At 28.5% G+C, this 25,481-nt stretch overlaps 3 protein-coding genes and 2 pseudogenes across 5 annotated transcripts; 1 reads left to right on the forward strand and 4 right to left on the reverse strand.

Annotated features, from left to right (window-relative positions):
- Nucleotides 1-1,743: 1,743 nt before the first annotated feature.
- LOC149878767 (uncharacterized) lies at nucleotides 1,744-2,600 on the reverse strand (annotated as a pseudogene).
- A 1,432-nt stretch (nucleotides 2,601-4,032) lies between these two features.
- On the reverse strand, nucleotides 4,033-5,732 carry LOC149878768 (general transcription factor II-I repeat domain-containing protein 2A-like). Its single transcript, XM_090072086.1, has 4 exons — nucleotides 5,384-5,732; nucleotides 5,027-5,199; nucleotides 4,378-4,928; nucleotides 4,033-4,330 (listed from the first exon to the last, which is right to left on the reverse strand). The coding sequence occupies exons 1-4, from the start codon at nucleotides 5,730-5,732 to the stop codon at nucleotides 4,033-4,035; spliced, it is 1,371 nt and encodes a 456-aa protein (XP_089928212.1).
- Nucleotides 5,733-6,417: 685 nt separating this feature from the next.
- Nucleotides 6,418-13,973, forward strand: LOC145182000 (uncharacterized). 2 transcript variants are annotated; one of them, XM_090072311.1, is made up of 13 exons: nucleotides 6,418-6,716; nucleotides 8,246-8,456; nucleotides 9,079-9,105; nucleotides 9,204-10,122; nucleotides 10,371-10,663; nucleotides 10,786-10,998; nucleotides 11,258-11,497; nucleotides 11,711-11,787; nucleotides 11,916-12,121; nucleotides 12,198-12,527; nucleotides 12,760-12,918; nucleotides 13,204-13,396; nucleotides 13,557-13,973. In XM_090072311.1, exons 4-13 carry the CDS (start codon nucleotides 9,235-9,237, stop codon nucleotides 13,859-13,861), a joined length of 2,904 nt encoding a protein of 967 aa, XP_089928437.1. In that variant the 5' UTR covers nucleotides 6,418-6,716; nucleotides 8,246-8,456; nucleotides 9,079-9,105; nucleotides 9,204-9,234; the 3' UTR covers nucleotides 13,862-13,973. The 2 variants fall into 2 exon arrangements, with proteins under 2 accessions (XP_089928437.1, XP_089928438.1); XM_090072312.1 differs by lacking the exons at nucleotides 6,418-6,716; nucleotides 8,246-8,456 and having other exon boundaries at nucleotides 8,770-9,105; nucleotides 13,204-13,296; nucleotides 13,557-13,853.
- LOC149878769 (uncharacterized) lies at nucleotides 6,855-8,567 on the reverse strand (annotated as a pseudogene).
- Nucleotides 13,974-16,948: 2,975 nt separating the features above from the next.
- On the reverse strand, nucleotides 16,949-25,304 carry LOC145193362 (target of Myb1 membrane trafficking protein-like). Of its 2 annotated transcripts, none has more exons than XM_090071534.1 (15): nucleotides 25,160-25,304; nucleotides 24,162-24,246; nucleotides 23,872-23,953; nucleotides 23,584-23,685; nucleotides 23,110-23,239; nucleotides 21,574-21,632; nucleotides 21,331-21,408; nucleotides 19,644-19,859; nucleotides 19,254-19,332; nucleotides 18,864-18,976; nucleotides 18,704-18,750; nucleotides 18,248-18,527; nucleotides 18,035-18,054; nucleotides 17,692-17,731; nucleotides 16,949-17,338 (listed from the first exon to the last, which is right to left on the reverse strand). In XM_090071534.1, the coding sequence occupies exons 1-15, from the start codon at nucleotides 25,215-25,217 to the stop codon at nucleotides 17,111-17,113; spliced, it is 1,617 nt and encodes a 538-aa protein (XP_089927660.1). In that variant the 5' UTR covers nucleotides 25,218-25,304; the 3' UTR covers nucleotides 16,949-17,110. The 2 variants fall into 2 exon arrangements, with proteins under 2 accessions (XP_089927660.1, XP_089927661.1); XM_090071535.1 differs by having other exon boundaries at nucleotides 23,816-23,953; nucleotides 25,160-25,246.
- Between the last annotated feature and the right edge of the window lie 177 nt (nucleotides 25,305-25,481).

Genomic DNA, 25,481 nt, shown 5'->3' on the forward strand with positions numbered 1-25,481 from the left:
CTTCTTCTAAATACAACACCAATCTTTCGGCAGTATGATTTAACAGACTTTGTAAGTCTACTTCAGCTAAACTTTCTGTGACTGTGAACGAATCAGGATCAGGATAGCATGTTTTTTTTTCTTCGACCAAAATACTGTAGCAGGGCCATTGCTTCTTGTCACTTGTACGTACGATTTCATATTGAGATTTTGTTAGGCCTGCGTTAGTAAATATTAAAAGAGCCTCTAACGGTGTCAATGATTTTTTTATAAGGATTGCAGCACTTCTTTTGCCACTTGTTGTCAAACAAGTTTCAGCTGCAAAAACAATAGCTTCTGGTTCCACATCTTTCCTGAGCTGTTCTGTTTTTCTCCTCTTTGAACGTTCACTAGAATCGACAAAACTTTTTCTTGGTCGTCCTGCTGATGATGAAGTGGATGGGGTACCCGGTATTTGGAAACTCCCTTGCAGCCAAGGGCCATGCTTCTTAATAAATATTTCATGAGTTCTGGATGAAGACGACCACATTTTTCTAAAAATAGCTTTCAACCTCGACATTTGACGCTTGTATACTGTTTTTAGTTCTTCGGTATATTGATTTCTTGATAACAAATTTTGATCAGCTAAGTCGATTTTTTCATTGAATTTTGGAGCCTCCTGCTGCTGAATACTGTTGTAGAAATCCAAACGAGAGATTGTTTGCATTCCTGATGACCCATCTAGAAAAAAAATTAAGTTGAAAAATTCATCTTGGACCTTGATGTGCTTAGAACATGATTAAAATTTAGATGGCATCAACAGGCAGTTGAAATTAAGATTTTTAAATAGCTAGTGGTATAAACTCATAGAAAAACGAAAAAAACTAAGAGGGTTTCAATGCGCACTACAACTTTTTCACTTTTAAAGTCAAAATTTACTTTAAAATTCGTTAAAAAAATGCTAAGTTTCATGGTACATAACTTTCGTGGTAATTAATATTTCAAAACGGTAGTAAGAGTAAATAATGTACATACCTGTCATAGATTCATCCATGATATAACACTGTAAAACTTCTGTTGTAAACACTTGTACACAGCTTCAATAAACACCACTAAAATCGCTCGTAAATAAAATGAACCACGCAGATATAGATCGGATTTTTAACTAGACTGTGTAGTTCCAATTACTACTTTTATAACCAAACCATCAACTGCTCATTAAGCGACCATTATCGAGAGATAATAAGGGTAGGTAATTAAGTGGGTACGGCCACTTTTAACAATTCCAATTTTGGCCAGCTAAAATCGTCAAATACTCCTACGTGCGTCGGAAAAAGATATTGAAATTGTTAACAGAGGATTTTGAATTGGAGCTCATACCACCAGCAATTCCTACAGAGAAGCTGATTGCAGAAGAAGAAACCAAAATGCTGAAAAAAAAAGAAGAACGCTTAATAACTAAATTTACCTGTCCGAAATGTTACAATAAATATCTTAGAGAATCGAATTTTAAAAAGCATGAAAAGAAATGTTACATTGGCACTAAAGGTGTGCTTATACTCACATGTTGTGGAGCTTAACGCCTAAACGGGTGCTAATTTATATTTGCAAATACTCCCAGATTATGAAAATATTGTAATAACTCTTAATTTTGATATTAGAAATTATTCAAAACTATAAATTGTTTTAATGTACAATTAAACTTCCATATAGAAGAATGCAAGTTGTCTTTATTACATTTTTTACATATACTGGTGTAAGAAAATGTAAACAGTTAAAAAATGGCTAGTTAAAGGTAATAGATGATTGACTTTCATTACTCTTTAACCTGGGTTCCATTACAGCCAAGTTAAAATGGTAGATGGTACTAAAATCACAACAGACTTCTAAACATATTAATGAACAACCTTTATGTCTAATAACTTTAAAGTTTTCAACTGTATTGCCTTCTCTCGTTTCAATTATTCCAACATCCTCATTTGATGTGCTTCGGAAATTTTTAAAATCAGAAAATTTATTTCTGATTAGAAAAAAAGATAGTGGAAGTCATTATTACATTTACAGATGTTTATGCATGAAATGTTGGAGAATATAATATTAGCAGATTGAAGATTTAGTTGATCTGGAAGAGATTTGTTAATATTAATGGATAATGGCACTTCATGATTTAAAACAATTAGTCTCCACATGCCATTTGATTGGCGATAACTATTGATTTTAACTAATACAAAATAATTTTGGTTATTTTCATTGTAATAGTCAAAACCATGTTTTGATGCAAATGCTTTTAACTGTTGATGAATACTTATCGCATGTACTTTTTTATTTCTTCCAACTCTTGTGAGTGTGTTACATACATAACAGGTTTTTGTGTGTTTAGAAAAAGTGAAGAATTTATCATTCCTCTCAACTTCAAAGCCTTTTTTTGATTTTAAATCTAGCCTGTATAAGACCATATAACATGATTTGCATAAATATTCAGGATGAACTTTTTGATAGTCTGAGGTTATATCCAGCTTGTAAAAGCTAAGAGTTGCTTGCTTAAAGATAACAACAGGTTTTATTTGATAGTGACTATCCTGTTTAATTATGCAGCCACACTTTCTACATAAATGTTTTAAATATTCCTCATGAAGACTCATTATTTATCCAGTAATGAGATAATAGAAATGAACATAAGATTATTTCTTTTGATATATCTAGAAAAGGTTAAAAATAAGGCTATACATCACTTGTAGAAGGCTCAAGAATATGCAAGGAAAGGTATGGTCTTATCATTTTTATTATCATATGTTGTTACTATTAGTAACAACAACAATAATAAAAATAATAAGATCATTATAAGTTAAAGTAGCTTTAAATGACTGACTGTTTAAAAATGCTTTATCAAAAATGCTCATTAAAAATACATACTTAATATTTCTTTCCAACTTCTGAAATCAACAGTTTTTTTATGAACTTCAACCCTTTCATGCTTCAATTATTTTCCCATAACTAACACAAACCATAAAAAAATTATCTACAAAATGACAGTGGTACTATGAAATGTTAAAGTTGACTTTTTCTGCAGCCTTTTTTAACTCTCCTTTATAAAATATTGTTTTCAATCGGTTAGAATGCACTATTTGCATTGGGGAAGCTTAGTTTAATTTGTTGTTATAAAACAACCCAGCGCATGAAAGTGTTAGGATGCTTTTATTTTTTTACATTTAGACAAAATGCGATTAAGATATCGCAAATAAGGAAATTTATAACTAGGACGAAAAAAAAAAATCACAAATTTAAGAGAAAAAAAAAGCGAGGCAAATAAGAACTACTCTCTGATTTGAACCTTAAAGTGGGAAGCATAATCTGAGAGTGGGGTGAAAAGAACACTAAAAATATCTTTTTCGACCTTTAAACTATATCATAGCAATTTCAATTTAACGAGCAAAATTTGTTTCACTTTACTCTCCATTCTAGTAAACCATACATAGCCTTTTTGCAAAAGCCTAGTTTTAGACGTCAAAGTTTAAACACAGTTAAATTTTTAATAAGCAAAGTTCATAGCTCAAATCAACCTTTTTCAGATTTGTGAACTATTCTTAATTAATTTTTTTGTCTTTTATAACCATAAGCTTCAGTAAATGCATAATTATAATGGGTTTACTGAGGGAGGTTTTTTGACGGAAATTTGACGGGTAGAAATCGGAATATCTGTATCATGAATTTAGAAAATTGACGGTAACACGCCTAGTTTTTGGCTAATTGGCGGCACCTTTGATCTATAACAATACGTCTATATATTAATACAGGGATGTCCAACCTTTTTACAGTAAGGGCCATTAATTAGTTTCAAAATCAACCTGGAAGGCCACAAACATAAAATACCCAAAATAAAAATTATTAAATTTGAAGTTTTTATTTAAATTTAAATAAACAGTTACACTCATAGTTAAGGTTCAAAGTGAAGTTATACAAAAGTTCGATCAATGTGAAACTTGACACTGTTTTTTTTTGCATAAATAATCTATGTCTGCTTTTATATTTGATGATGCAATTCGAAGGGTATTAGTAAGGTGTTCATCTGTCAATCTATTTCTCTGTTCTGTTTTTACATGCTTCATTTTTGAGAATAACTGTTCGCAATGTGCTTCCAAAAAGTGAAAAATATTTAATAGCATGTCTGCACAAATGAGGAAAAACTTCAATGCTCATGTATTTTTTATAAAATTCTAACAATTCTACTTCTTTGTAGGCTTCTTTAAGATCTTTATTGTTTTGCAATTCTATTAATTCCATTTGAAATTCATTTCTAACTGTCTCAGCTTTGATGGAAAATGGATGTGCAAATAAGTCTAACTCATTTTTTTCCTTTTTAAAATCACAGAATCTTGTGTCAAATTCATCAATTAATTTTAAAATAGTACAATACAGTACAGAGTACAATATCTTTCAGAGTCAATTGTATTAATATTTCTTTCTGATAATGCCTTGAAATGGACAAGTACTTTAGAACTTAATTGTTGTTTCAGAAGTTTTAATTTTAAAACAAATGTTTCTACATTTTCAAACAATTTACTAATAAGTTGATCTTTACCCTGCAACTTAAGATTTAATTCTATTAACATCTGAGTCATGTCAATCAAAAATGCCAAATCATTCAGACAGTCAATATTTTCAAGCAAGCTTGTGTCTTTCCCTTTAATTTTTAGAAACAGCACTATTTCAGGTAATAGTATCCAAAATCTTTTCAGAGTAGCAGCTCGACTAAGCCATCTAACCTGGCTGAAATAAATTACATCTTCAGCCTCACTACCACAACCTTCAAGTAATTGTTTGAACTGTCTGTGATTAAGGCCATAACTTCTTATAAAGTTAACAGTATGAATAACAAGTTCCATAACATTCTTCATCTCCAATACTTTTGCACATAACTGCTCTTGGTGTATAATGCAGTGATATGAAATAATTTCATGATTAATGGATTTCTTAAGTAATGCAATAAATCCAATATTTTTTCTTGTTAGTGCACTTGCTCCATCTGTAGTGACACCACAGAGTTTCTTTTCTGGTAATTCAATTTCACCAATGTTTTTTTCACTTCAGAGAGAATATCTTCTCCTCTTGTTGTGTCCTTCATATGATTAATATCTAACAGTTCTTCAATTACTTCAAAGTTACTAGTTATACCTCTAATAAAAAAGGCTAGGTGAGCAGTATCACTTCTGTCTGTTGATTCATCCAGTGCCAGACTATAGGCTTCACATTTATTTAATTTTTCTTTTAATGATAATTCAATATTTTTTGATAGATCTTCAACTCTTCTAGCAATAGTCTGGTGCGAGAGGCTAAGATCTTCAACAGTAGGTGTTTTTTCAGGACATCTCTTTACAAAATATTTTTAAACAGTTTTTTTATAAATCTCCAGTACAAAAAGGTTTACCACTTTTTGCAATAGCTTCTGCCATTAAAAAACTTATTTTGGTAGCACTGTAAGAGCTAATCACTTTAGTTTTCATCACTGATTTTTGTGCAAGAAAAGTTTTCTTCCACAAATCAATCTTATCAGTTCGAAATTGGCCTTTAAATTTGTCATAACTTACAGCATGTTTTGTAGTGTAGTGCCTGTTCACATTATAACTTTTACACACGGCAATTTTCTCCAAACAAATTAGACATATAATAGAATTACTTTGTTCATGTACAAAATAGTCAGTTGTCCAAGAAGGATTAAATACACGACCCCCATGACCGCTTTCAGTATCACATCTACGTCTTTTAGCTGAAGCCATCTTTATTAAATGTATAAAAATAATGTTTTTTCTTTAGCGCGCGTTTTATTATTTCAAATGCGGATTTATATAGTGAAAGTATAATCGAAATCGAATGTATAATTCGAATTATAAATATATAAATAATATGCTGTTGCTGTAGAACTTATTTTATTATTGTTATTTGAAATTTTTATTAAAATAAAAATTCAAAATTAATGGACCGTCATATGCGGGCCATGCCATAGGCTGACGAGGGCCACCTTCTGGCCCGCGGGCCACGCGTTGGACGTATTAAGTCCAAATGACTTACTTTGCAGATGTTTCCGCAGTTCCTTCAAAACCCAAGTAGTACGACTTAAGCACTGGCACGACTTGAGCAACCTTACCTTAAATATATGCTAGCAAAAGCGTTATTCAATTTAGAAATGGTAAAGTGAATTTAGGTCCTCTCAGTTCATAAAATATTTTCTTTAAAGCTATAAAATATATTAAGGGGGATTATCCCCCAAATTTAAATATAGACAATAGAAGAAAACTTTTTAAGTAATCTAACATACAACATAATGAAAACAAAAAATTTACATTTTTTTTTTTTTTTGGTCAACGATTGTTGCATATACCCCAAAAAACCCCTAAAATAAGCAGAAAATATGATTTGCACCGGCCAAGATTCAGCAAAAACTATTAAGAAAGGCAAAGTGAAACTTTGGTATTGCATTTAGAATAGGTGCTTGAGTGTTTTAAATGGAACAGATTTGGAAAAAAAAAATCTGGGTCTGAGTACATGTCGACAAAAATGGTATTATAAAAAAGGGCAATTTTTTAAAAGGTAAAACAGCTATTCTGGTTTTTTTCTTGAGATATCAAAATTCTGTTCCATTTAAAACACAGGGCTTATTAAAAGGAAGATATGCTGAAAATTTGAGACAAAAAGCTTAAGCGGTACTCTTGCAAAATTGGCCGGCATATTGAAAAACCTCAAACTGAGAAAACGCTAAAAATGTAAAATTATTAAATAAAAAATCTCCAAACATACTAAATATTACATATAAGACTCTAATTTAAATTAAAAACCTCCTTTTTCATATAATTTGCCTTCATTTTCTAAGGTTTTATCACTTTTCTTCAATTTTTTAGCCCTTAATTTTTGACAACACTATTATTTGGCTTTCCTCGATAGATTGACCATTTAAGGTGGATTTTGTTTATAGCGTTTGAACCGTTTATTGTATAATAGCCAGGAATCATGTTAAGTTTTTCATAAATTAGGATTGACGATTTCATCCCAATATTAAAATTAGCTACAGCGTCGTAGACACTAGACTTTAGCACTGTAATGGTGACAAATTTTGTTTTTGGTATACGATTCCAAATTTTTCCATTAAAGGACTCATTCGCATTTAGTGTTTTGCCATGAAGACATTTTTTAAGCTCATCATCTTTAGTGAGGTCCTCAAAAACAGGTCTGATCTTGTATACAACCTCAAAAGGAAGGCCAGGGCCTGGCTTGTAGGTATTGGTTTTATTTACTTTGTCTCTGTTGAATTTACACCAACTACTTGCACCCATTGGACAATGTGGGTAGTGCCAGTTGTTATCTTTCGACGATGCCACATGAAAAAGAGTTGCAAGTGCTGATGATTTCATGGCAACTATATCACCAGTATTTTGTCTAATTGCTATACCAAAAAAATTTTGCAATTGATCAATTGTTGCATCTGTCAATCTTCCACGACCACCTAGTCCTCTCACTTTTTTTTTCAATCTTCGAAGTCAGGTTCCAACACGCTTCTGATAGTGCCCAACACATTCCAATTTAGTTAATTGAGTGTCAGGATAAACATCTTTGACTATATTGTAGCTTTTACTATCTCCATCACCCAAAAAGTTAACATATTTTAGTTTATGTTTTTGAATTGATTGGTGGAAAATGCGACTGGCTCCTTCGCATTCCATTCCACTTGCAGAACCAATGAAGTTCATTTTACAAATATGTAAATTTTTCCACTTGGCATAAGCAGTAGGATTTCTCTTAGCAAGGTTTTGATTTAAAGAGCACCCTCTGCAAAAACGACTCATTACCTCAACATCTATAACTTTTCCACTGTCTAATGAGAGTGCAGCAACCACACCATTTAATGAGGAAAATCCCCTACGCTGCCATGTCCCATCACACGATACACCAATATCTAAAATCTCATCTTCATTTTGACAATTTTGTCTTAATTCAGCTACAGCATCAGCCATTGTTTCCTGTGCAACTTCCTCTGTAATATTAGCTATTTTCAAAACAAGTTTATCATAGTTTTTCGACGTCATTGGTTTTGGCATGTTCATAAGGGTCGTAAATTTTTGAATTCCAGAATATCCTATTCCAAGAGTTCTCATTGTGTATATTGTACGTGTGTTTATATCAAAGATTCCTTTTTGATTTAATAATTTAGAAGTATAAAAGTTATTTTGATATTTACATTTTGAACAAAAAATTGAAAGTTCACATGCAAGTCCTCGCTTTTTGCTAATGTTTTCAGTTATTGCTAAAGTTGTTTGAAAGCAAGTGGGGCAACTTAAAACCGATACAGCATCTGACAAAATAGAACAGTCAATTATTCTATAACCTATCACATCTTTGTTTTGGACATAAGCATTCTTTTGTGGTGTTAAGTTCAAAATAGGTTGAAGCTCGCGAAAAGAAGAAGTCGACGTTTTGACGACAAAAGATTCAATATTATCATTTAAAAGGTGATTTAAATTATTTAAAATTTCACTGCCACGTAACACCTTTCCATTAAAAATCCTTTTTATTTTTACTGCTCGTTTTGTTCTTGCTTTAACTCTATCTACTTTTACCATGTTAAAAAACTTTTAAAAAATTTATTTCTCTTGCGATAAAAATTGAGCTGAAACTAAACTTGAAAACTAATTTTTCTTACTAATAGTTTTATAAATCTAACAAGAAGCTCTTTAAATCTAACAAGAACCCAAATAAGATTTTTAGTTGCGAATTTTATCTAAGTTTTCATTGCATAAGAAGTCATTTATTGAGGTGTACTACACACGGTGATTCAATACTTATTAAAACTTGGGATTTTATTATGCGCATGCGTTAGCTGCAAATACATAAATATCATTATTTTAATTAAAAGTGTTATGCTTTCATTTTACAGTGCTTACTAGTTTGCCCGTTTGCTTATGTTTTTTTGTTGTTGGTAAACTTGATCTTGTAAATATAGCAAAACCGATCACAAATGAACTTGATTGAGTATTGTAATTATTAGAATTTGAAGTAGTAAAGTTGCTTTATTGGGATCAACAAAGCTTTGTTTTTAGCGAAATTAACACATTTTATTCATTTATATTTTAGAAGAACTGAAATTTTTGTAAGATTTTGGTAAGTTAATAACAATACTCCTTCTTTTTATCTTTTCAAAAAAAATAGTCCCTATTACCAGTCATTTTTTTATAAGAAAATATAATGTTTTTGAATAGGGAAGGTTTCACGAAAAAAACTCCGTAAAATATGGCGAGTAATCACCAACAAAAACTTTCCAGAGTGTGTAGAATATGTGGAAACCTTTTAGGAAAAGACAGTTTAAAAACTGACAGTAAAATAGATCGAATTTATAAAGCTTTTGGAATAAATGTATCAGAAGATTCTCAGTGTAGTCATCCAGAGAAAATGTGCATGAAGTGTTATACTTCTCTTAGAAACATCGAAAATAGAGGCAGTAAAGTTTTCAAAGCTCCAAAAATTTGGGTAAAATGTCCAACAGTTGAGTGCAAATGTGTTTTTGGTATTCCTGGTCGAAAACCTCTATCTAATGTTGGGCGACCAAGAAAGGTTAAAAAATGGACAAAATTTCATATAAAATCATTTCTTGATTCATTGCCTATACAAGAAGATAAAGAAATTTTAACAGAACTAAACCATGAACTAAATCCACATATAGTTTTATGCATTTGTAAGATTTGTGGGGAAGTTATGAATCAGCCTGTCATGCTAAAGAACTGTCAACACTCATTCTGTAGCTTGTGCATTTTATCAAATGTTAAAGATAAATTAGAAAATGATTCAAATTGTCCATTATGTAAAACTAACATCACAATTGACAGCCTATCATATTCTGTCCATATATCTGAAATTATAAAACATTTAACTATTATATGCAAGAATTGTGACAAAAAAGTATTTTTGAAAGACAAAAATTTTGAAAATCATGACTGCAGAAAAATATCAAATAGCACCATAAATGAAAACAACCAATTAGTTAGCATAAACAGTTTTTACCAAATCACTGACACAAGTGAAATCCCACAAGAAGCCAATGATGCTGTTTTACATATCATTAAAAAAAAGTTGAATCAGTCCAAAACATCTACAATAGAATTTTCATCCGGTGGGCCTAGGGTAAGAAATATGTTTTAACTTTATAGCAAGTTAAATAGTGTTTACTTTTCTATTATGCTAGATATAATTATAATTATTAGAATTGTAGTAGTATTTAAACTTTATTACATCATTTTAATGCAATCTATATTTTAAGCAAGAGTAAACTAGTTTGATTTAGTTTTTTTAATATTAAATATAACTTATAAAAAAAAATATAAAATATTATTTTATTTTCTATTTTAAGTAATGTTTTGTTTAATTTACAGCCACTTTGTTTTGTTTCTGCTCCCAAAGCTTATAAAGATAGCGCAAACTGTAGTAACAGCACTCTAAGAAAAAGACAAAAATATTTATTGGAACAATTCAACCATACAGCTGGTAGTTCTAAGGACTCTAAAATCTGTCAAACAGCTGTAATGTTAAAGTCATATGATAATGATGAAGCAAATGAAATTTTAACTAAAGCCAATATTGGAAGAGTGGATTTAAATGCAGAAGAAATGGTTGCTTTAAAAGCTGATATGGGTATTCCTTGGAATAAATTGAAAACTATGGCTAGGTAAATATAAATATGGAACTTAAAATACTTTTTGTAATTTCGTTTTTTATTTGAGAACTTGTAGTTCATTTTTACAATTGTTTATAATTGCAAAACTTATTGCTTGTATATTATTATTCTAGGTGGTTAAATTCGAAAAATATTAAAACTGCTTCAAACAACAAACAAAGAGTTGTTGCAAAGGAATGGGCTGGAAATGATTTAGTTGTTTTAGATGGACCATTTACATTTCAAAATGAGAATAATAATGCTGTTGTTGAAATTAAACTAGCTCCTTGGGCATATATCAACGACCTACCTCAAAATATAGAAAACCTACTAAATCTTATGGAAAAGTAATAACTCATTAATTTGAGATATTTTTAATAAACACTTAAATTTATAAATTACTAGAAAAATAAAAGTTAATCTTTATACTAATTTGTATAAGATAAGTATATATATATATATATATATACATATATATATATATATATATATATATATATATATATATATATATATATATATATATATATATATATATATATATATATATATATATATATATATATATGTATACAAACTTACAAATTTAAATGTTAATTCTTTAAGGTTTGACTTACTTAAACATGATGGGATTATAAAGGATGAAATACATATAAAAATTGGTGGTGATCATGGAGGTGGTTCTTTTAAAATGAGTTACCAAGTTGTTAATCAAAATCAGCCTAACTCAAAATCAAATAGTCTTGTGTTTAGTACTTTTGAAGCAAAAGACTATCGTGTCAATCTGAATGTTGGACTGTCTAGATATACACAGCAAGTTGATGAGTTGCAAAAAATGGTTTGGAAGTAAGTTAATATGTCACAGCAGTCACGGTTAATATTTGTTCTGAACAATAAAATATAATTTTTCAGAACAATTCATATTACTTTTTTTTTCTTGAGTTTCCACACATGTTTGGGTGGGTACTTTGTAATTAGTTTTAGGATGTTATTACTGTATCAAAGCTGTAAAATATTTATTCTCCATAAAGTCTTAGATAAAAAAACTTTTTTGTTTAGAAATCACCATTGTCGTGTTTTTATGTTTGGAGATTACGATTTTCTGTGCAGTGTATATGGAATCACAGGAGCTAGTGGTAAGTTTTTTTTCTACTATGAAATAAATAAATCATTATCCTAACAAATCTATTTCTGCAATTGAATAATTATTTTTTTAATCAGTCGTACAACACATTATTTATTACTTTTTTTCTTCATTTCACAGGTCGGCACTGCTGCCTCTTTTGTGACATAACAAAGGAAGAGATCAAAATAACTCCTGAAAATCGAAAACATAATGTTTCACATAGAACACTTTGTTCGTTAAGAGATAACTTTGAGTCTTTTCAGAGTTTTGGAGGAATTTTAAAGAATGCGAAGCTTTTCAACAATGTTATTGATCAATCTTTGTTTAATATTCCTCTGGATCAAGTAAATTAGTTCTTTTTATTTAAATAATGCTGTTATACTACAAAATAGTTACAGTTGTTTTTATTAATTTTAACAGGTTGCAGTGCCTGCATTACATATATCTCTGGGTATCTACTTGAAGTTTTTTATTATGTTAGAAGATGAGTGTCATTTAATTGATATAAAATTTGCTGGAGAACTTGCATTAAGAAATAAAACTATTGGTAAAGCAGAATTTGACAAGTTTATTTCCATGCATGTCCAATCAAGTCTTTTGAATAGCATTATTACAGATTGTCTAGAAAAAATTACTCTTCTGCAAGACACAGTTGGAATACAAGTTTTGCGTGATCCAGAAAGAGCAGAAGATATTTTGAAAATATATAAACCAAGAATTCTTTATTATGAATTGAGAAAAAACGAAAAGGTATTGTTTTTCAGTAAAAAATATGAATCATTAAATTTACTATTAATCAAAATTTATAGATAAAACTTGCTTTAAAACTTTGTTCAAACTAGGATAATACAATTTAATAAAGAGGATGAAGTTTTTCTTACTTTAAGTTATCAATAATTTTTTTAATTTATACAAATATAATTAAAAGATTAAATATCTGTAAATTTTGTCTACCTAATTTAATTAAAAAACATATTATTAGTCAATAGAGCTACAAAGTTTACACGAATGTAACGAACTAGACAAAGTGTCAGGACCATGCATTCAAAAACTAGATGAAATATTGAAAGAAAATAAAGTTGAAAGGCAAGCCTATCATGGGAAATGTTTTGTAGGAAACCATGTTCACAAAATGCTTAAGGTTGTTGTTTTAATACTGTAAATACATATATATATATATATATATATATATATATATATATATATATATATATATATATATATATATATATATATATATATATATATATATATATATATATATATATATATATATATAAATGCATATATGTGTATATACAACAAACTGTTTTATTATATATAATAAAAAAGTGTATTGCATAAAATAATATATTTAATGCTCAATGCTAATAATGCCTTGATTTATGAATTGATTTGACTTTTTTTGATATTTTTTTATTTATAGCATCAACCATTGCTTGACTTATGCAATTCGATTCCAAAGCTAGTTGTAGACCTTGGATTTATAGATACTGGTGTTCACTTACAATCTATTGATGTGAGCCAGAAATTTAAAAAGTTATTTTCATATTATTCTAAGTGTCATAATATTATGAATAGTTCACACTATTTCAAAGATAATGATATTCAGGAGCTTGGTAAATATTTAACTGACTTTTTCGATTTTACTCTTGTAAATTTTTATCTTGATTGTAAATTATAATACCTAAACTACCTCTTGTTATTTTTACAGTATGATATTATTGAGTATTATTTTTCTTTATGTATTGTATAATGGAAAATTTCGTCAATTTTTAGATTTAGCAATCAAAAAACTCATGGAATTTTATAGATTTACATGGCCAGATGCTTCTGTAACACCTAAAATGCATTTACTTGAAAACCATGTATATCAGTTTATTGAAAAATGGAGATTAGGAATCGGTGTGTATGGTGAACAAGGTGGTGAAAGTTTACACGCCGAATTCAACAATCTTAATAGATTATTCTGGCATATGAAGGGTTGTAGTCGGCTAGAAAGCACTGTTAAAGAACATTTTTTAAGAAATCATCCTAAAGCAAAAGATATAAAGCCAATTGTAAAAAAAAGAAAAATGAGTTAATAAAATTTTACAAATATTTTTGTAAAAGAATTTTAAAATTAGTTGAAAATTTGTTATAAATTTTAAAAGTTTAAAAGAAAAACAAATTCCTAATTTAAATTTCATTTTCAAATTGACCTTATTGATTTTAACCCTTAAGCATAAATAAGCTAACCTTACATTTTTTTCAGTCAAAAAAATAAAATAATTTTTGCCTAACGTTATATAAATTATCTCGATTTAAAAAAATGACTGGTGAAAATGATTAATATAAAATTTTTCCTTAGAGTATCGAGAATAAGAATATGTTTTAATTTTTATCCAAAAAATTTTCAGTCGCAAGATATTCTTTAAATAAGTGAGGGGATGCTGTTTTTTTTTCACCTAAAAACTTAATTATTTTAAACAAAAAAATCTCTTACTTTACGACTTATTATTATTATTTTTTTTAATTTAATAAAGAGCTTATCAATTATATAACTTAAAAACTTTTTATTTTTTTGATTGCGAAGACTAAATAGACATTTAGAAAGGAAATCAATCACTAAAGTTTTTAGTTTTTACGGAAAAACTGCTCCGCCATTTTTTTTTATTTTTTATATAGTGTAATTTAATGCGCATGCTCACAATAACATCCTACGCTTAAATCACCGTGTACAAGACGTAAATTTATATTTTTTGAAAAAAGGCATTGTTACTACTTGAAAAATGCAAAATTTTGATACTTAGAGTAATTTTTAGACATAGCCAATACGATTTTTGAAATCCTCATATATTAATGTGTCTAAAACAGTTAAAAAAATTTTTTTTTGAATTTTTGAAATTTTTTGGGGGTGTATCCCCCTTAAATGATGCTTGTAATGACTTTATATGAGCCAATATTTATTCTCTCAGGGTTTGACTTGAGGTATTTGGGGACAAGGAATCGTTTTGGAATGAATTTTTAATTGAAGAAAAAGTGTTTTTTTTTCGCGTAAAGAAAATAATTTGCAAAAAATTTACTTTTGAGGCTTAAATTTTTTTTAAAAAGACAATTTTTAATCATTCACATAATTGAAAACACAAGAAAAAGGCCCAGCCGAATCTCACGAAGAATACTCGCCACATATAACAAACGCTGTTCTCCTCGTTTTTACAGTTGTGACGAGATTATGTTATAACACAATCGTATTGTTGTATCCTCCAGGAACTTATTTGTGTAGATTATTTAAGACGGCCCGAATTTACGGCTTCTTGTTGTTAAGTAAAATATGTAAATGGAAGCTTAGAGTTTATAACCTTGACGTTAATAAATATCGCGTAGATTTGATATCTATTTACCTTTAGCTTAGTAGATCACTTTCAAGATTCTATACGTATCAAGTACTTACGTCCCAGAAGGCTAACTCCAAAAATCGAAAAATTGTAATTTTTTTAAAAACCATCCATTCAAGAGAAATGAATGCATTTTTAAAATTTCTTAAAGATTTACAGTGTCCTCAAAATAAAATGGGACAGCATGGCTTTTTTGTTAAAAGTCATAAAAATCAATGTTAGATCACTTATTTTAAATTTTTTTTTCTTAATTATGCTATTTAATAAAAAAACAAAAATAGTTATTTAAACTTTTGAAATTTAACTAAATTGCAGAATTGTTAGAAAACTAACATAAATGAAAAAATTTTATACATTTTTTATAATAAAGTAAAGTTGATTGTACCGTAAAATGTTTTTTAAACATTGAACATTTATGTAACAATACAATTGTTGCAAGAATAAAGATAGGTGAAGAGTTTACTTTAGGATGGAAAACAAAAAAGCCTTTTATAAACGATAAGAATCGTGTTAAGAGAATAAAATGGTGCAGAGTAAGGGTCTGCGTATCGTTTCATTTCCTTATCGTTATCATACCGATAAGTTATCGGAAAAAAAAAGTGTCATCGGAATGATTACAACGTAATATCGTTATTAAAATTTTAACCGGTATTGTAGTTAGTTTAAATCTCGGTATATTCCGGAACTCTCGTCATTCCGATGATTTCTTTTTTCCGATATCATATCGGAATGATAACGATATGGAAATGAAACGATACGCAGACCCTTAGTGCAGAGATCATTTAAGCTGGACTTCAGATCAATGGAAACTTGTCATATGGACAGATGAATCACCTTTCGTACTACAATATGATAATTGAGAAAGTATCTGGAAAAAAAAAGGTGAATCATATAATCCAGAGTGCACACATGCCACAGTAAAACTTGACAAAAAAATCATGGTTTGAGGTGCATTTGCGGCTCATGGAGTGGGAATTTTGTTTTTTTTTTCCTCAAATCTTTTAATATTGTTAATAGATTAGATTTGACTGTACTGGTACCTATCAGTTTTTACTCTTACAATCAATATCTGAACTACTTGTGAAGGTATGCTGTAATGTTTAGTGTCGAGAGAAAGACTGAAAAAGGACCTGACTGGCAAACTGACTTTCGTTGAAATGATAATGTAAGATAAAATTTACTTTTTTGTTTTGTTAGTTCAACGATATTTAATTTTTTTTACAGTTTTTGAAATCAAGATTTTTTTTTCTTTCTGTATTTCCCAGTAAAGCATTTCCTGACCACTGTGTTTGTTTTTTTAATTGCTTGTGTGTGTAGAGGGGGAGGGGGAGAGGGAAGGGGAGGAAGGGTTAGAAAATAAACTCAAGCTACTCTTTTCCAAGCTAAACAACGCACTTCAAAAGCTCTTAGAGAGTAGGGATAATTACATGGAGATGATAGTAAACATAGCGATAACTAAAAAATTATATGGAGATGATAGTAAGCATAACGATAACTAAAAAAGGATCTACGCGCACAATGATTTGGTAAACATTTTCAGGAAAAGTTTCTCAAAAGATTCCAAGAAGAACCTGTAGCCCCCACCTGTACCCTAGGTAATTAACTTGTAAAAGCATTCGCATTTAAATTTCCAAGAGTGTTAAAGAAAATTCGTATAATTAAAAATTCGAAGCCGTTGATAGAAGTAAACTTTTTTAATTCTCCGTAAAAATCCTAACTTTAGTCAATCTTTTCAAACTTCTTTCGAAACAAACAAACAAAAACAAAACAAAAAAAAAAAAAAAAGACACCAAGTTACAAAATTTTACAATAACTTCAGATTTAAAAAAAACTTAAGAAAAATAAATACACTAGGGTCAATTGAAATTACGAAGCTACAGATTTTCTACATATTCGAAATGAAATACGACATAATTCAATCTCGTTTACTACGTGCAAAAAAAAATTCCAATTTGTTTATAAACCAAATCTGTCATCATTGTGCGCTTCTCCGGCTAGATCTCCCATTGGCCTTGCAGGCAACGTTTTATGTCTTTCGCTGTTTCCCGCTTGAGCACGGCTGTTGAGAAATTTATCGAACTCCGATTTACTCATCGAGTCATTTGCACTTTCCTCCTTATGAGAAGCAGTATTTGTTTTTAAAATGGCAGCACGATTAGCAGACTCTTGTGCCTGAATTTGCGACTACGATATAATTTACATTAAATTAATTAGTTCTAAATGATTTACTTAATTTTTTGACAAAAATAAAATGTAACTAATTCGAGAAAATTAGTGTTTAAAATTTAAAAAAGAAATGATGACCCCCGATCAAATGTTTATTGATTTTTTTTATAGTAATCATATACTTAAACAAAAAAAAATGACTTATTTAAAAATATCTATAACATATTTAAACATAATCTAATATAAGAACAACAATATAACTACGGTTTTTTCATTGAAAACTATTTGTGTTTTTATTTGTCAATTTTGACGTTTAATCTTTACACCACACAGGCCCTAATATGAAATATAACTACAAATTTGCAACATACCAGATCAGTCCTTTTCAGCCATTCCTCGACATCTTCAATTCTAAAAATTAATAATCCGATTTTAGGGAAAAACAAAAAAAAGTTCAGATTTTAAGTAACTTAAGTACTTAAAGATGTAAAATAACAGATTTACGTAATAAAAACTTTTTTTGGCAAAAAGCTTAATCATGAAAATATTATCTTTAATGTAAACACTTTTTGCAACACTCAAAAATTCAACAGCAATTTCTATCCGAGGTCTTTTTTTTTTTTTTTTTTTTCAAGGTTCTTCAAAAATATTCTTTGAAATTCTAAATATAAAAAAAAGAATATTTTTTCAAATAAAAAAAAAAAAACAACTCACTCTTCATCAATTTCTTTTCCCTAAAAAAAAATAACGAAAATTAACGTCATTACATTGTAATAGAAATAATAATATACAGATGAATTCAACTTTAAATACCGATTCCAAATAAACAACTTTTAAATCTGACGGAAACTTTTTCGGATGAATAGAAGCAGTAGAATCGTAGCTGGATCCAGTTAACCGTCAAGTGTATTTAAAAAAAATACTTACAGGAGGTTGAGCTGCAGTAGATACAAATGGGTTAATACGAGGTTGAGATATTAAAGCTGTGCTTTGAATGGGTTGATATAAACCCTTTGCAGCCAATGCGCCTGCAATAGATTGCTGAGTTGCTGCATCGTTAATATTGTCTTCATACGTCGAGCCAAATTGACGGCTGTCGGCAAATGTACTGCTGCGCGATTGCGCAAACATGTCAAATTCTTCGTCTTCAAGAGACTTTTGAGCGCTATTTGACGGAGTTGTATTAAAGTCTATCAAGGAAGACTCTCTAAAAATGTTTAAAGTTAAGTAAATTACACAAAATATGTCACTCAAAAGTTAAATATTTTAAATATATTATTTTGAAACTAATTATTTGAAAAAAAATTAAATTATTCTAAAAAATTATTAAACTATTCTATAAAAGGAAACCTATACTATAGAAGAAAATCAATTTAACGCAACCTGCAATTTGTAGGTAGATTGTCTTCTTTAGACGATACTTGTGAGACCTGATTTTGTTTTTTAAAAAAAGTAATTTTGAATAATTAAGCAAAAGATTCGCAAGAAAAACTAAAAACAACAAAAAAACATTTACAAAAAAAATATATAAAAACATCCTCACTTTTGATCTTGTGGCTTCATTCTCAGATGCTGTAACGACCTTTCTGTTTTTTTCATACCGATCACATCGAATAAATGTATTGTTTAAATCGTCATTAATTCTCAGCAAAACACCTCAAAAACAGAAAACGAAGCAAAATTTCAAACTTCGAAACTATGCAACTGTTAAAACAAAAACGCTTTATAGGTTAAAAAATCAGTAAACTAACAACATTTTTTAGAAGATAAGTCAAAGAGATTTGTTGGACTATTTGTTGGATTTGTTGGTTTAGTAAATAAACAACATTTTATAACTTTAAAAATCTACTTTTTTTTTTTCTTCAAAAAATCTTGCTATAAATTATCAGTTGTAAGTCTCAAGCAATAATTATAAATTTTATTTAAAAGATACCTGTCACTTCTTCATTAGTTATTGAATTTACCAGTAGAAGAATTCTTTTCTGCATTTCCCTGCATGTTTTGTTCAGTTCCTGTAATTATGACAAAAATCAATTTTAAGAAATAAATAAAAAAAAATTTCATTTTTATCTAATTCTTCTTAAAAAACTTGATTGCCCAAAATAAAGTATATTGATAATATACATTGATAACAAACTGAATAATATACTATGAAGCTAATTGCTTTGAAGTGAAATAATTAAATTAAAATTCAGTGGTTGCACAATCTTGAAGAGATGTAAAAATATTTTCTGGCAAGCATTTCAAAAAAATTAGATAAAGCCAATTAAAAACCATAAATTAGAATTTGAATAGATAAAAATTACAGCTGTATATATATTACCACAAGCAATTGATAATCATCTGGATCTTCTCTCCCAGGACTTAACTCACTTAACATCTCATTAAAGATTTTTACATTTTGCTCAACAATATCAAGTTCTTTTCTCAGCTTTGACATTTGCTCTGGTGTGACGCATACTGGAGCTGGAGCAGCTGTTTGAGGTAAAACTCGGCCAGCAGGAGCAGTTTGTGGGCGGTTGTTAGAAAGAGGTAAAGTCTAAAAATGAAAAAAATATAAAAGTTTTAAGTGGATCAAACAACTCATCCAAACAAAAAAATATTTAAAATTTCAAAAAAACTTTTAAGGTAGATTTTTTTATTCTGTCAATTAAGGAGACTTTTATATTCAAAAATTTAGGAAAATTTTTTCAGAACTGTTTTGAAGTTTTGTCATCCAACTTAAATTTTACGTTAATTATGGAAATTAAAATATAATCACTATGTTTTATACATAATATGAAAGAGAATTTTTTCTTTTTTCAAATAAAAAATACTGTTTTGAAGCTACTAATGGTATTTTGAAGCTACCAATGCAATTTGCTCAGTTGCTCTAGAAGTAAGAAGTTTTCAAATATGGTTTGCTGGGTTTAGCAGTGGATGATATGACTTAGAAGACTAGCATATGCTCTGGAAGAACACAAGAAGCCCAAAAGTGAAGATTTGTTAGAGTTGTTTAATGCAAATCCATGTCAAATGATAGCAGAAATAGTTAAAAAGCTTTTGGTTCAGCAATCAACCATTTCTAGACGTTTGTATGAATTAAGAAAAGTTCAAAAAAGTAGAAATTGGTTTTCGTATGAGTTGAATGAAAGGAATGATTCAACGATTGAGCAAATGCATTTCTCATTTAGCAAAGTTTAAGAAAAAAGATTTTTTATGGAAAATAGATACTGGAGACAAGAAATGGATCTACTTTGAGAACCCTAATAATAAAAAACAGTAAATAAGTCATGCTCAAACAACCTAAGCAATCTCTTGCCAATGTGTAAACCTAAGCAATCTCTTGCAAATGTGTAAACAATTGCTCTAAAAGAGAGCAAGCTCTCTTACAGAGCAATTGTTTACAAGCCAGCAAGATTGGGAAATCAACTTTTTAGGCCATTTTAGGTTATGGTCTTTTCTGAAGGATTCAAACTGTCTTTATATTCCCTCTGTTGATCGAATCCTTTTAATTGACATTATTCCTTAACACCATCATAAAAATCTAAATCAAATGGATACCAATCAAAGTAATTTTAAACTTTAAAGCTTAATAAATTATTTTTAGAATTATCTCAGAATTCAAAGTGCTTATTGATTTAGACATATGCCTAAATACTTCAAGATAAAACATGTGTAAGAGAATATGGTCAAATAAATAAGAGTCATTAAAACTTCAGAAGACTTCAAAAAGACTTTAGTTATTTTAAAGATTTAGAAATTTAGGAGCTCTAAGATGCTTGCTACAATATTTTTTTAAAAAACAATTAGCTTCAGAATAGAATACTTATAAGCTCATATTTATAAATATTATTAAACTTAAAAGACTATTTATAAACAATCTTAATTACTTACTGTTAAAACTTTTTTGAATGAACACACATACAATATAATATAATAAGAAAAATACAAATAAAATATAATCCTACATTATACAAACACTTACCCACTTATATATACAAAAAAAAATTATTGAAGAGTATGCTTACTCTAGTTTTGGTTGAGGAAGGTCTTGAAGGATGTACTTGATGAGCAGTTTTTGAAGAATTTACTGTTAAACTTTCATTCTAAAGTAAGAAAGAATTAAATATAGTAAATACTTAAAAAATAGTTTCAAAATTCTATGAATAAAAGTTAACTGTTTAAAAGAAGATCTCTTTTGATGATTAATATCTTTTTTACACTGCCATTTTTTATCACCTGAAGAAAATTTATCAATATTAGAATAAGACCTTCTTTGGTGTGTAAATAGGAGATAGTGTATCCAAATTTTGAGCTGGAAATTCATAGCCTAAAAGTTTAAAAAAGTATTTTCTGAATGAAAAAATGTATAAAAAGTATTTGAAACATTTGTAATGTATTTTATGCTATACAACAAAAATAAAAATTTAATAATAAAATTATTATTTATATTAAAGATATGATAATTTTTACATAACTAATAGTCTTTTTTTAATTCTTTTTACCACTTTATGGTAACTTTCTTTTTCTTAATTTAATAAAATTTTATAAATTAAAGAATTCAGCTTTTCCTCATCTGAGCCTAAGACAGCAATATGTATTGCATATAGTTCAGTGAAACATTGTTGTACCATTTTAGATTATTAGAAAGGTCTAATGTTTTAGCTTGTTATGCTAAAACTTATGAGTAGTTATCTTTTTTAATCTAAAAAATTAAATTAAAAAAAAAAGAATAATTTATTTTGTATTAAACTAAAAATCACAAACTATAATTCAGGTGAAGAAATTAAATGCTAATTGCAGATAGCTACAACATTATGCCGCTGATAATCAGCGAATCTTAGTTAAAATAAAAATCACGGCTCATCAAATCAAATTGTGAACAACATTATAATTCAGGTGAAGAAATTAAATGCTAATTGCAGATAGCTACAACAACATTACGCCGCTGATAATCAGCGAATCTAAGTTAAATTAAGAAATCACAGCTCATCAAATCAAATTGTGAACAACATTATAATTCAGGTGAAGAAATTAAATGCTAATTGCAGATAGCTACAACAACATTACGCCGCTGATAATCAGCGAATCTAAGTTAAAATAAAAAATCACGGCTCATTAAATCAAATTGTGAACAACATTATCCCAACGCATCATTTTTAATTTTTAACATATTATTTCTATTTTATGGCATGAAAACTTATCAGAGTTTAATTTATAACAGTCTCCAAGTAAAACACAATTTTTTCTTGTTCTGCAAATTTTTTTTCAAAACTTTAGAACTAGTAAAAAATCTTCCTGTTCAATTTTGTTTACTTTTACTATTTATATCTTTTGGTACTTTTACTATTTATATCTATTGGTTAATCTAAAATTTATTGCTTTTTTTTCTATTAGTGTACTTTAAGTTATAATTCTTAGTGAAATTTCTACAAACAATTTTCTTTATGAACAATAACAATATGGGGTTAGGAATGTGTGCTCTAATGTTTATCTTACTCGCACAACTAAATTTGCTAGTAAAACTTTACTGAGTCACTATGTTAATTTTCAACAGATTTTTCAAGTTTTAAATTCAATATATATGAAAATAACATAAGTCAAATAGTTATCAGGCTGAACAAGGTTTAGCTGAAAGACTAAATTTTTAAGAAAGAATAATTGAGCTAAACAAGGCTGGGATACAATACTACTGAAGACTTTTGGACATTCATAACTTCTGTCAATTGTTAAAAAATAAGTTTTACAAACAACTAACACTATCAATGAGTGAAACAAGAAAACCTTTAAATCAAATTTTTATCTACCTTGACTTTTCAGCGTCTCATAACACGTTCTTACTTGCTGCATTTCTGGCGCATTTGAAAATGCATCTGACCACAATTGAACAAGTGATAATATTTTGTCCTGAACATCTTGGGAAACAGCATTTTGATTCTGAAACAAAAATTCTATTTTAACACAAAATATAATAAAACAAATTCATGAGCACAACAATAAGCAGTAAAAAAAAAAAAAAAAAAAAAGCTGGCGAAAGCTGAAATTTGAACTTAAATTATATATCTTTATCATAAATTATTTTAAATTAAGATGTCTAATATCAATATTTTAGCCCAAAGTAAGTGTATTTTTAAAATCCCTCAATTAATTTTTAATAGCTTACAAAGTTTTTGCACTTAGAGCGTAAATAAGATGTCAAAAATTATTTTTATACTAATAAACACCAGACTAATAAATAACTTTAGATTAATGTCCCCTTAAGAAATAATTTTTTAGCATACTTTTTGACCTCCAAGCAATTTTGTTAAATCTGACAAAAATTCTTTTGATGCTATCTGTTTATGGAAGCGAACTCCACAATTCTTTACAGCTGCTTCTAAAACCTAAACAGAAGAACTCGATTGACTCTTGAATTATTAATCTTCTTATCATTATAAAAAGCAGCATTTATAGAGGTCTATACAAACACTAATAAAACTCAATCCTTCACCAACTTCTGCATGGTTCCCTCACCTTTTTAATAGAAGGAAGAGAAAAACTAATTCCAGCATGATAAATATTTAACATACAGTTAATGCATACAGCATGCACTTGCTATTCTTTGAGCTGCCTGTTAAGCGCTTTCGAATGGCCTTTATGGCATCTTTGGGTCTAGAAATTTTTTAAAATAAACTACTTATATAAGTATAAACTTAACTAAAAAATATTTAAATCAATCAAATAATTCTTAAATATATGATAATTTCATAAATATACTCAACTTTCTAATAGATAATTAAACAATTTGCATATAACTTATACAATATCATTATATTCATCTTCAAACATCTTTATGCATAAAACTATTTCATAAAATTACCCTTCATCAGATTCATTGATCATGTCACATATTTCTAAAATTAACATCCAGTCTTCAGACAGCTGCACTGATTCAGTTGCTTTCTCTATTAGAAAAAATAATCACACAGTTTTCGTTATATAATTTTAGGAATTTGCTGTAAGTATGCTGCAGCAACAATCTTTTCCTAGCAAACTTATTATAATACCATTTAGTAGCATAATAACATAAACTGCTTTGTAAATTTTGAATGTAGTAATTAAAGAACAAAATTAAATCTGTTTGGTAAGACTTTTTAAACTAAAATAACATAGAACATTATGATAGCACTGATATTATAAACAAGTAATGCTGTTCATCAAAGACTTATTAATAGAGTTAACAAATTGTTAAAATATGGCTTTTTACATAATAATTTACTCTTTCCTTTAAAATTTAGTTTCTATCTCTTTCATTTTTGATCAGAATTTTTACTTTCAAATATTCATTTGTAATAAAAAAATCAAATATTTATTTTAAACAATACTAACTAACAATACTAACATAAACTTATTCTGTTAAAAAAACTTTAATAAACTGCTGTCTAATAATAAAGTTATTAATCTCCTAATACTAATAGAGCAATAGTAAATTTTATTGGGTGGCTAGGCAAAATGGTAAAAATATCATGGACAAGTGGTATAAGTCAAAAATGTTACAAGACAAAATATCATCAGACAAAATGTTTCCAAACAGATTGACAGACAAAATGGTAACACAGTATGATCCAGCTCTCTTTTGTAGCAAGTACATTAACAGTATTATATGATGAAGATAAAGAGTTAATATCTACTGAGAATATTGCTTATATTTTTATCAAACTAGGTTAGTATGATGCTAAAGTATTGTTGATTGTTAAAATAGAAAAGAGAAAGTTTGATTAATAAATCTCACGATTTAGATTATTGAATATTAATAACTATGTTTAAAGACCTAAAATATTAACCAAAAAATATTACATAAAAATCAAATTAACAAACCAATGCGTTGACCAATTGGAGATGAAAATGCCCCTGGTAAACCAAATAACGCAGCCATCTTTGTTGATATAAATTCGTATTTTAATTAGCGAGTTTTTTAACCGATTTGTAATTAATTTTCGTTCTCTTCGTCTGTGTATGACGTAATTCGATTTCTTAATTCCATACCTTAAAACAGTTCAATTCAAATAGTGCGCTTGAAGTACTGCGCTTGAAATAGTGCGCAGAGTGCTGCGCGACTTAGAAGTTACGCATTTTCTTTAATGCGATTATCTTGTACAATCATTAAGAGATTATGTGCCACTAAGAAGAGATTATGTTT

The sequence above is a fragment of the Hydra viridissima genome, unplaced genomic scaffold (genome assembly GCF_058129835.1).
Source record: "Hydra viridissima isolate aposymbiotic clone 2 unplaced genomic scaffold, HvirCarnegie_v1 scaffold_14, whole genome shotgun sequence".
NCBI classification, from domain to species: domain Eukaryota; kingdom Metazoa; phylum Cnidaria; class Hydrozoa; order Anthoathecata; family Hydridae; genus Hydra; species Hydra viridissima.

What these genes read in the sequence shown, in the direction of transcription:
- LOC149878768 (XM_090072086.1), bottom strand. Translation starts at nt 5,732, where the DNA reads ATGGCTTCAGCTAAAAGACGTAGATGTGATACTGAAAGCGGTCATGGG. An exon ending in CTGAAGTGAAAAAAACATTG is followed by an intron (nt 4,929 to 5,026) that starts GTGAAATTGAAT and finishes GCATTACTTAAG; the next exon opens with AAATCCATTAATCATGAAAT. An exon ending in TCTGAAAGATATTGTACTCT is followed by an intron (nt 4,331 to 4,377) that starts GTACTGTATTGT and finishes ATTTGACACAAG; the next exon opens with ATTCTGTGATTTTAAAAAGG.
- LOC145182000 (XM_090072311.1), top strand. Translation starts at nt 9,235, where the DNA reads ATGGCGAGTAATCACCAACAAAAACTTTCCAGAGTGTGTAGAATATGT. An exon ending in ATGTTCACAAAATGCTTAAG is followed by an intron (nt 12,919 to 13,203) that starts GTTGTTGTTTTA and finishes TTTTATTTATAG; the next exon opens with CATCAACCATTGCTTGACTT. An exon ending in TAATGATATTCAGGAGCTTG is followed by an intron (nt 13,397 to 13,556) that starts GTAAATATTTAA and finishes GTCAATTTTTAG; the next exon opens with ATTTAGCAATCAAAAAACTC.
- LOC145193362 (XM_090071534.1), bottom strand. Translation starts at nt 25,217, where the DNA reads ATGGCTGCGTTATTTGGTTTACCAGGGGCATTTTCATCTCCAATTGGT. An exon ending in AATTGCTTGGAGGTCAAAAA is followed by an intron (nt 23,240 to 23,583) that starts GTATGCTAAAAA and finishes TTTTTGTTTCAG; the next exon opens with AATCAAAATGCTGTTTCCCA. An exon ending in AACTAATGAAGAAGTGACAG is followed by an intron (nt 18,977 to 19,253) that starts GTATCTTTTAAA and finishes TCTGTTTTTGAG; the next exon opens with GTGTTTTGCTGAGAATTAAT.